General features: G+C 31.3%; 1 protein-coding gene across 1 annotated transcript; it reads left to right on the forward strand.

Moving 5' to 3' along the window:
• Positions 1-4254: 4254 nt before the first annotated feature.
• LOC108345878 (uncharacterized) lies at positions 4255-9960 on the forward strand. The gene is made up of 4 exons (XM_017584711.2): positions 4255-4500; positions 4580-5482; positions 9131-9199; positions 9289-9960. The coding sequence occupies exons 1-4, from the start codon at positions 4372-4374 to the stop codon at positions 9685-9687; spliced, it is 1500 nt and encodes a 499-aa protein (XP_017440200.1). The 5' UTR covers positions 4255-4371; the 3' UTR covers positions 9688-9960.
• Positions 9961-11719: the final 1759 nt, after the last annotated feature.

Below are 11719 nucleotides of genomic sequence, written 5' to 3' on the forward strand. Positions count from 1 at the left end.
TTTCTTAATGTGAGTTTTTGTTAATAAGCAATAATTTTTAATTAAAACAGTATAATGTAGAATAAAAAATTATATTTTTATAGTTCAATCTTATCTTATTCGAAAAGAACTTCATTATGAAGTAACTCAAACTTACATCTATTTAGACTATATTTACATATTATAATTAAATCTCTGTAGTTTAACATGTTGGTTATTATTTATTATTATATTGTTATTACTAGATTGTTATTATACTCCCCATGTAAGTATTATTCTAATAGGAATATAGACCCACAACCCATGTTGATCCTATAAATATAACAGTAACTCTCTCAGGAGATATTCATTTCATACTTGATACTTGATAATTACTCTTACATAATAGACTTTAACTCTCTTACTGACTTGGGCATCAGAGAGTTTTTTGCAGGTGGATCTTCTCCTCTTATCAACGAGGAGACCCTATTCAAATATAAGGAGCAATCAAAGCACCGTTAGGATCTTGTTATTTGTCTGCAAAGTCTACGCTTAAGATCCGAGTAAGAACATTGTGTAAAGATAGTCTATGATTACTATCACTTTTGTTGGCATGAACATTTATGATCTAAGTTTTGTAATGGCTTTGAAGAATGCTATATTCATACTCATCTTTAATATTTTATTATGATATAATATTATATTGAATATTTGTGGAACAATAGAATGCATACAAATATTTTTCCCTACTTTTATATCACTCGCCTCAACAATCTTAGCAACAAAGATTAAATGGAGGACAAAAGAGTTTTGATGATGAAAATTGAAGATTAGAGAAATTATTATTCAATTAAAACTTTTGTTGATTATCTATTTGTTATTGTATTTTATATTAGTTTTTATATTTTAAACTTACATTTATCAAGAATACAACAAGACAAAAAGAACTCGTATTAAAGCTTTTTTCTGAAAACGCACTGGAATAATCGATTATCGCTTGAGATAATCGATTATAATAGAGAAGTTTAAAGATGAAAATCGATTATCACTTGGGATAAACAATTGTCCAAGAAAAACAACCTTTTGAATAGCTCCCAGATAATATATTATCACTTGGGATAATAAATTATCTTAGGAAAAACACTTTTATAAGCTTCACAGGTAATTGATCATCATTTGGAATAATCGATTATTCTTAGCAGTTGCAAGCAGACTCTTGAACTTCTGACTTATTTTCGAAATGCACTTATAAATAACCCATATTTGAGATCTTCTAAAGTCACAAAATCTTAAAACCTTATTGAGAATTAAGTGCCTTGTTTGAATTCTTTGTGCTTTAAGTAAGTTTGAGAAACTTGGTGCTATATAGAAGGAAGTGTTAGTCTTAATGTGTCTGAGTATGGTAACACATCTGTTGAGCAAAGTTTCTAGCTTGTCTATCCTTGTGTTTGTCAAAGGTATTGTAAATCTTTTGTCAGTTAAGAGAGGTATATTTCTAAACTTCCATTCTACTTCACTTTGTAAGTTGTTGGTTTACTTTTAGTTATAAGTTAATCCATCTTTTAGAGAGATTAACAACTGAACGTAAGATATAAACTCTTTTATTTACTTGTTATTACTTGTGTTGATTTTTTCCATTTTTATAAAGTTATTTTTTTAAAAAGAGAAGTTCATTTAAAAAAGAAGAAGTTTATTTTATCCAAAAGCCAATTCATCCTCTTCTTGATTGTTGTTTATCTTCAAACATTTCGCTGCGTGTTTTCAATAAACAAATTTTGGGTCCCTATTTGCATTAATTAATGGGACTTATGTGGCGACACCTTATGATTCATTGATGCAATTTGTCAAACTTATTTTCATGCAAAAATTCAAAGGATGACACATATGTTTAAAACCCATGCAATTGATGTAACATGTTAAACTTTTATTGGTGGAAATTCTTTAAGATCCAACCAAAGTTAAATTATCATGTGACCTCAATGACCCAATGTGTTCTAGTCATGGCTATTGCAATTCATAGGAAGTAAATACATTGAAATATATAATTACAGGGTTCTCAGGCTACATCAAAATATGACTAAAGAGGATATCAAACTTGTTTGAAAGAAGAAACTAGAGTTTTCAATGCCACCGGGATAAGCATTCCCAATTGTCGAAGGGCATTAGGAAATATGCCACAAGTTCATTCAAGCATACATTTGCACCCTACTAGGTCCTCATAAATGACTTATATAGAGGTTGTAATTTTAAAATACACAAGTAAGTGGATCTAGAGTTATATCTCGTATAGTTCCATGTCATGAAGAATGCATAAACTCAATTCTTGTAAGTAACATACTAAAAGATATGCATAGAAATGACATAGTAAAGATTTGTCATTGATTCCTGATCAACTATATTCGGTTGAAATTTTATGTTTTGATAATTGTATTAATATTTAATATGTTTTAATATTTATTTGTTGTGAATTATCAAATTTTATGATATTTCATTTAGTAGTTGCTATACTATTAAATGAGATGTTACAAAAAATATCACTTGAATTTGAGTGTCTAGAAACTAATTTTAAGTAACTTTTCTAATTTGATAATACTGTTCAAAATTACAAATGTATTAAAAATACGTTTTACTAAAAATATACTATCAAGAAATTGTTAACTTTTAACAATAATACTTATCGTTGATATTTTGACTCTTTAAAAATTGATTTTTTAAACATGAATGAATCTATTTGTTAACCTATATAGCTCAAGTGTTCAAATTAAATTATAACCTTTTTTATTCTTTAAATTATGAGTAAGGTTAAATTGACTCATTTTTGTTATTTCAGGATTAAATATATTTTGTAAAGATCTCTGTACTAGTCATTGTCTTTCTTACTACCGAGTTCTCCTTCTCCGAAGCTCTATATACATCCAAAAAGAAATGATTTTTACAAAAAAAATTTGAATGCTCAAGTCAGAATTAAATTAGAGTTTTTTAATCAAATTTTAATTAACACAAAAATAACTCTTAAATTATTATTAATGCTATATTTATAGAGTTTTGTCTCGTTCAGTGTGAGTTTAATTGGATGAGCTATAACTTGTGTAAGTACATCATTCCTAAAGCTTGTTTAAACATGCTTCATCTTTTGACCAAGTCCATCTATGCATCCTTGAATAGGAGACATCAGTTCTTAATTTTCAGATTGTGATATATAATTCATAGTACCCAATATTCTATTATTTAAAGCTATATATCTTACTTGGAAGAACCAATAGGACTATAGCCCTATAAAATAAAATTCATAACGTGTTTAGTTTATTGATTTAAATAATATATTTTATCTCAGGAACCATAATAAATATATAATTAATAATTGAATTCATAACTTGTCTGTTTGTATTTAAAAACTTTACATTTTAGTTTTTATATATTTTTTGCATTGATGATTATGGAAAAGTATTAAAGTTGAGAGTTTGAGAATAAACTAAAAAAAAAGATAGTTAATTGTGTATTATTTCATTTGTGGTCCATAAATGCGTATAGGAACAGTAGTGACTAGACATCGTTTAATAAAACTCCAAAGCAAGGAAGCTGCAACTTACATGAATGCACTCCCTCTTCTTTTTCAAAAGCGCGGGAAAATTTTATTTTCTTTAAAATTTGAATCTTATTTCATTTTTATAAACCAAAACTTCCAATTTTCAATTTGTGGATGTTTGGTGCCTCACATTTTCTAATTAAATCCATTTATACAAATTAAATTTATTCATATTTAAATATTATCGTTAATGAGATGAAGAGAATCAAAATAACATGTAAAATAAAGAAATATATTAAAAAGGCACATAATTAATATATTTATTAAAAAGAAAACAGAGAAAAGATGCATTTATTAAATTTCTTTCATTTTCACACATATTTAATAATTAATTGTGTGTTAAAAAATATACATTGAAAAAGGAAAAAATGTATAAAAGAAAGTGTGAAAAATGTATAACATTAATTAGATTCCTTAAACTGAAAATTGGAAGTAATAAAAATTAAAGAAAAAAATTGAATTTAGTTTAATGTTGAGGTATTTGGGGAAGAGTGCAGAATAGGGAAAAGCGAAGGGGCGAAATGCAAACCCCAAACGGCAAAGTGAGAAGAGAGTTATAGAGTGGACGTAAGCAAAAGGAAAGTGGGGAAATGAAGGGCGTGGATGAATCCATGAAAAACCTACGGTTAAATCATGACCGTCATGATGAACTCATCACCATTGATTGTTCCAATTTCCACCACACAGAGAGGACATTTTACAAAACTACCTAACACAGTTTCTCTCTCTAACTCAATTATATTAACACACTCTCTTTCTCTTCTTCAAGTGAAACCAATCCAATTCCCAATTTTCGAATCTACCCTTTCTCTCTCTCTCTCTCCACCATGGAGCCATCCTCGATCCCCCCACCGCCAGCTCCGCCAGCCACCGCCGTCCCGTTCCCGGCCGACACCAACGACCACCTCCCGGCGCCCATTGCAGAGCCGCCGTCAAATCACCCGCCCTACGCCGAGGTAAGCGAAGCAGTTTTTATATGGAAAAAAAGAATTCGGTTCTTTCTGTGTTTTCAAACCTAATTGAATTCTTGTGAAGATGATATACACCGCAATCGAGGCGCTGAAGGAGAAAGACGGTTCGAGCAAGAAGGCGATAGGGAAGTACATGGAGCAAGTTTACAAGGACCAGCTTCCTCCGAATCACTCCACCTTGTTGACTCAGCACTTGACTCGGATGAAGACCAGTGGAATGCTCGTCATGGTGAAGAAGTCCTACGCGCTTCCTAGATCTGCTGCTGCAGCTGCCACTGCTGCTGCGGAGGAACCTGTGCCTGTGCCCTCTCCTTCAACCCTTCCCAGGCCCAGAGGTCGGCCCCGAAAGGCCCAAACCCCTGTCCACAACCTTCCCCAGCCTCTGGCTCAGGACCAGGACGCTGTAATCCCATCGGTTCAGCAGAATGCTGAACCAGTCTGGGCGGCGCTTGGGCTTGCTGACGAGCCTGTGCAAGCTGAGACCCCAAAGAAGCGTCCTGGCCGACCGAAGAAATTGGCCACTGGAGCCCCTGGAACGGGGCGGAGAGGCCGTCCTGTTGGCTCTGGCAAAGGCCCGGGTCGACCTCCTAAGCCGAAATCCATTGCTTCAGACACTTCTCTTTCTGCCTCTGCAGGGTCAAAGAGACGCCCGGGCCGCCCGCCTAAGAATCAGACCCAAGCAACTCAAATTCCATTTGCTCCATCTACACCTACTGCTGGTGCGGATGCCGGTGCCGGTGCTGAGGCTGGGGCTGTTTTGCCGGTCTCAGAGCCTGTGGAAGAACAGGCTCCTGCAGGTGATGGAATTATACTCGGGCCTAGAGTCCGTGGTCGACCGAAGAAGTTTGCTGATGAGATGATTTCCTCCGGCCGAGGCAGGGGAAGGGGTCGTGGACGAGGGCGTGGGCGTGTTGGTGGTTTGCAGTTCGCCAGACCTGGAGTTAGGTCCGTTGGCCGCCCGAGGAAGGTGATAAAGTTTCTTGCAATGTTGTTTTAATTTTGTTAAGACATGGTTTTTGAAATGTTTAATGGTTATGTTTTGGTGTGTGTTTTTCTGTTTGAGGGTGCATGTGGAAACTTCAAAATTTAAAATGTGGATGCTTTATTAATTCTGTACTAGATTGATTGCGTAAATAGTCTTTATTGCGTTTATTGATTATTATCCTCTGTGGCTTTATTATTTTGTTTTTGGGGGATATTACTTCTGAATTGATTTGTGATGCTTTGCATATATGTGTTAAAAATATATATTGGTTTTTATAAAATTATAAATTTCTTTTCTTCTGAATTATTGATTTAGTTTTTATTAGATCTTCTCTGTCTTTTGTTGTATTGGTTTTTTGCATTACTGTAGAGCGTGTCTTTAAAATTTCGTGGCTTCATTTGACGATAATTTATCCCCTACAGAAAATGCTTTTATTTTGTATCTGGGGATTCTATTTTGTTTGAGGTGATGATAATGGTTGAAAATATTATCTGGTGATTGCTGTGGAGAACGGTTGGTTTTTATGTTTAAACTGCGAGTTTAATTTATGGAACTATTTTGACTTGTGGAATTTTTTACGAGTGAATTATGCACTTTGTAAATTGGACTTTTGTCTGTAGTATTATTGCGTACTGAATATGCGTGAGTTTCTGTTTAAATTGTGGGTTAGTTTATAAGGATTTTTCTGATATGCAGAATTTATCAAAATTGTCCGAGAAAATATTTAAATCTGTTAGTGATTTAAAATTGTTTTTCCCTCAAGTATTTATGTGATTATTTTTTCTTGTTTGGAGGGTAAAATGTCTGGTTTATGAACTTGTTCGAAGTAAATTTTTATATTCTCTTGGCGTGGATTAATGAAAATCTTTTGTCTTTGGATACTTTGAAATCTGTACTAATTTGATAGTGAAAATAGTATTTATGTTGTCCTCTTTGACTTCAATAAATGCTGCTTCCCCTCGATGTAGTTGAGGGGTTTTATCTGGAATCTTAACTTGATGTTTTCAAAATAGTATAATTTATAAATTATGTAAAAATACGTTGGGCTGTGTAAATTACAAATGTTTATTTTAGCTATTTTTAAAATCCCGTATTAGATCTTTTTTGCTTAATGCATTACTATGGACCATATGTTATAAAGCATTATAGGAGAGTAAGCAAAACTCTGGCATGACTTTGTTCCAGAGTTTTGTTTGCAAAGAGGTTTTATCTTAATTTTGAGGTATCTTTTATTGGAATTTATGTTGAAATAAAGTGAGTTTTTTTTGAACTGCAAGTTTAGACTGCGGAACTACTGTGATGTGATGTGTGGTATTAAACACGTGTAAATTATGCACTTCCATAACGGGAGTTTTTGTTGTCATCCACGTTGAAAACCTGAGTTTTTGTTTTATCTGCGAGTGTACTTTGAAGGAATTTTACTGAAAACCTGAGTTTGTGTTTTATCTGCGAGTGTACTTTGAAGGAATGTTCGCATATTTTAACGTGAGTGTCTGCCAAAAAAGTTATTTGAGGATATTTTAATTTTATTTTGTGACAAGGTTTATTTATTTAAATATCTTTTAATTATTTTAAAATGTTTTTGCTCGTATGGGATAATTTCTGTGTTGTTTTTCTTATTGTGTGAGTGGATACCTTAAAATCTCTAGGATGATTAAGAAACTTGTATTTGTCAATAAATCCTTTTTCTTTTCCATTTTATTTTGGGCCTGGAAGATATTTATCAGGGATTGAATTATAATGCTTTTTAAAAAGGTTTTGGGTTAAAAACTTTTGTGATAATATTTATTTTAGAATATTTAAGCTACCACTCTTTGGTGACTTTTTTTAATCTGTTATTGGTGCCTCTTAATGATTATATGCTATTAAAAACAGTAGATGTGTGTTATACAAGTATTTTTTTTATCAAAGGAAATTTTTTTATCTTTTTAGATTTGGTTTTATGTGATGATAAATTAATGGCTGATTTTTTTGTTAGTAATTTCTGTTTTTATATTTAATCTGCAAATTCAGTTTTTTTTTTGTTAAAGACATGAGGTTCAAGTCACGCCGTATGTAACGTTCACAATAACCTGCAAATTTAGCATTTGTGAAAACATTGTGGTAGTCAACATGAGTGAATTGTGTACATCGGAAATAATATCTTTTTTATTGATTTCTACTTTTTTAGTTTGTATTTAAATTATGAGTAGTATACTTCGAAGGGCTATGTTTGAATGCAGAATGTAATACGAGTGTCTTACGATGTCTTTAAGTTTTTACATTTAAATCAGTTTTTGATATACAAATTTATGATCCAAATTATTTTTGTTTCTATTAGACATGATTTATGATGTTTATTTTTTTTTGTAAATCTTATTGGCAGTGAAATTTTGGTGTTCTTTTCGTGAGTGCGAGATGCTTATCCTTTAAAATTTGAACTAGATTGATTGCAAATATATTATATATCCTGTAATCCTGTTTACTAATTATTTTCATTTTTCCTTTAATAGTTGGGGGATTTTTACGTGGAAACCAATCATAATGCTTTGTAAAATATACTGGATTTATAAAGCATTATAAATATTTTGGACCATTGCAAACATTTTACTTTCCTTTTTTTTAACTCTTTTACACCCTCTGCTGCAATATTGCTGCTGCATCCCTGTGGACCATATGTGATTATAATATTGCGGCTTTATATGCGTTTGTTTTTTCTGAAGAAAATGGGTTTATTTCATTATTGGGTGGTTTGAGGTGTTTGTAAGTTAATAACTGAATATGTTTTAGTAATTTTCTGTTGAAAATGCGAGTTTTATCTTTAAACTGCAAGATTTTAATCTGTAGACCTGTTTCTATGTGTGGAATTTGACTTGAGTTACACTTTAGAAATAGTATTATTTGTTGAAATTCCTGCTGAATAACAGAATGGTTATTTTTGAAGGACGGATAGACTATTATTACATGTCACAATTTGACTTGATTATCTGAAAAAGGATGTTTGTGGATTATATGGAACTCTATATGCAAGTTCGATATTATTATTTTTTTATACTTGTAATAATATTTTCAAGCAATCACGTAATGAGAGTAGGATTAATTTGACATGTAGAATTATTGGGTGAATTACGCATCCTGAAATATAAATTAAAAGAACTTTATGGATAATAAAAAGCCATCTACAAATTTATATCTGATTTTAATATATTTACGATTGCTTTTGTTCTCAACTGTGCATATACTTATTGAGTTCGCAACTGTGTTTAAATTTTAAATGTTTGAATTTCTTCATTATTTTTGGATGCCCTTCCTTATCTGGTTTGCTTCCTATGTTTTATAGAAAAAAGGAACATTATGTATCATAGAAAAATATGTTCGTGTTCTCTGCAGTTTTTGTTCGATTTATAGTTTTTTATGTTCCCTATACACGAATTATGCTACTACTTTTTGTTAACATGTTTGAATTTCTTTCGTATGAGTAGATTTTCTACTTTTTTTAGCTTACATTTATTCTGTCTCTTTATAAGTAACAATCATTTTAAAATTTGTCTTGTACATAAAACTGTTGTGTACAAGAACAAAAAAGCACATTTCATACCTTATTTTCCTTCCACATTTGTTTACTCTACTTTTTACATTTTGGTGGGACAGGGGTCAACTTTTGCTGGATCTCCACCAAATGCTGCTCATGAAGAACTCAAAAGGAAGCTGGAACACTTTGTGAGTTGACGTAGTCTTTGTTGCATTGTCAATTATTCATTATATTTTTTGAATTTGTTATATCTGATCGTATATTCATTAATTTGCAGCAATCGAAAGTGAAGGAATCCCTGGCAGTGATTAAGCCTCATTTTAACCATCAAAGTCCTGTCACTGCAATTGCAGCTATTCAAGATTTGGAAGAGCTGGGAACTATGGACCTCAATGCACCACTAAGGGATGAAACAATTCCTCTGCAACAGGAGGAGCAGCCACCACAGGCGCCGCAGCCAGTACAGGCGGCTCCACCACAGCAGCAGCCACCTCTGCCACACCTGGCACCAGCACCACTGCAACCTCAGACACAGCTATTTCAGCAGCCATTTCCCTCATTTCAGCTGCAGCAGCAGCCATTCCATCTTCAGCAGCCACCGCTGCCGTTCCAGCAGCCACCGCAGCAGCACCAGCTATTCCAGGCACCCCCATCGCATCAACAGTTTCATCCATAGGAGTAAAAATGAGGGTAACAATTTGATTATGAAAGTAGGAAGTATATTTTATTGTCTTGAATTTGGTTATGAACAATCTGAACAAGTGTTTTAACAAGACACATGAGGGCAACAGATTTGTAAAGCGAGTAGGCAGTAGCAGAACTGAATTTTCTTCAGTGAACCGATTCGTCATTTAGTTTGTTGTTGTGCACTGGTCTAGATTGACACCTCAAGTAATGTTTAGATTATTAGTGTACTCATCATTTTGTAATTCAACTATTTTTTCTTTTACTCTCTCTCCGTTTCTAACTTATTCATTATCCTCTTTTTCATATACTTCTATCTCAGATATAAATATATTTCATTTTTAAACTACTTCAACTAATAAATAAATAATCTTTCTATCTACAATAATTATTTTTCAGGCTAATTATATTAATGTTTTATATCTATTAAAATGCTTTATAAACTATGGTTAGATACCAATTTTAAACATCAATGGTTTTAGAACGTATTTGTCAGAAGTTGCATTCTTAGAGTTTCTAGCCGCAGCAGGTAAAAAATGCATTTTTATTTTTAATTGTAAAAAGCTAATATTTTTTTTATCAATTACTTGAAATGTTTTGTTTTCCTAAGTATCTATTTGACAACGTAATATTTTTAACTTTCGAACTGTTACGCAGAGCTTGTATTGTGTCTTCTTAGAGTATTTTTTTTTTTAAATCTAATACATCAAATTCTTATAGTATGGTTGGTATTATTTATTTGGTATCAAAAGTAAGATTTTTTTTATTCTTTATTTCAACTCAAGTATTTTTGGAACAGTTTATATAAGCATTAAAGTTTTTTTAGTGAAGTACTCTTGTAAGTTACTTATCTAAAAGTATGTAAAATATGTTGTATTGTAAATATCTGCGTTATTTTCATTATTATCATGTTAGTACCTTATTTGACGCATACTAGTATGTTTGGACAAAAACAGTAGATCATGTAGAAAATGCTGTCACTGAAATTTATCACTCAAAATCTACGTAGCTAAAGCTGAAGATCGAATGCTAGTAACATAATTTTCCAACTCTCATTACTGAAAATCAAATTTATAAAGGAGTTTTTTTTTACACTAAATGTATTACTTTGATAAACTACTTTTAGAAATATTTTGGTCATTAGAAACAATTAATTTTTATATTTATAAAGAAAAAAAAATTAAAAGGTAAAATAGTAGTCATAAAATATGTGTAAAATTTTGTTGAATGTGAAAATAAGAATACCCTTTATAAAATTATCACTGAAATTTTGTATACTTTTTTATATAGATGAAAGAGTGAGACAGTTGCAAAGATGAAAATTCTATTTGGTCCTCTGTTTTTTTACAAAACACACTGAAAAGACTACACTACAAAACCTCAATTTCTTTACCAACTTCTTTATTTTCTTTTCGCACCTCCCATTATAGTACAATGATGGAAGCAAACTTTTAAGCTAATATTCCAAACACATTACTGGAAATATATTTCGAATTGAGATGTATAATTTAAAAATGATTTTTAATAGTTTTAGATTAAGTCTAAATCTTATTTTGAATATAGATGAAAAAATTAAACATTTTTTTAAAACTATGTTAAAATAGGTCATAGAATACAAATATTGCACTAATGTCCTAAGATGATTACAACTAACAAATGTTATATTTTATATTTAAAAGAACTAAATATTGTGAAACCAAATTTAAAACTACTCATTAGGTTAAAATAGTTTTTCACACCAATTAATTTACTTGATATTAAATAGTGTTACGCGTTTAAATGGATTCTCATGACAACTTAGTTGTGTTATGGAGAAGATTGTGCTAATAGTAGAAAGAAAATAAATTTAGATTATATTTAGAATTTAGGATTTAGATTACATTTCAGGTGATAAAAAACTATTAAAATAATATTTAATATATTGTTTAATAAAATTTAATTCAACATGTAATTTATAAGCACAAAATAATGTAAAAGAATATATTTATGTGCATACATAGCAAGCAACATTTTAACAGTGATAT

The sequence above is a fragment of the Vigna angularis genome, chromosome 8 (assembly GCF_016808095.1).
Source record: "Vigna angularis cultivar LongXiaoDou No.4 chromosome 8, ASM1680809v1, whole genome shotgun sequence".
In the NCBI taxonomy this organism is placed as follows: Eukaryota; Viridiplantae; Streptophyta; class Magnoliopsida; order Fabales; family Fabaceae; genus Vigna; species Vigna angularis.

Excerpts from the sequence above, each read along its gene's own strand:
- LOC108345878 (XM_017584711.2), top strand. The coding sequence starts at position 4,372 with ATGGAGCCATCCTCGATCCCCCCACCGCCAGCTCCGCCAGCCACCGCC. Across the intron at positions 5,483-9,130 it reads CCGTTGGCCGCCCGAGGAAG|GGGTCAACTTTTGCTGGATC; the intron begins GTGATAAAGTTT and ends TTGGTGGGACAG. Across the intron at positions 9,200-9,288 it reads AAAGGAAGCTGGAACACTTT|CAATCGAAAGTGAAGGAATC; the intron begins GTGAGTTGACGT and ends ATTAATTTGCAG.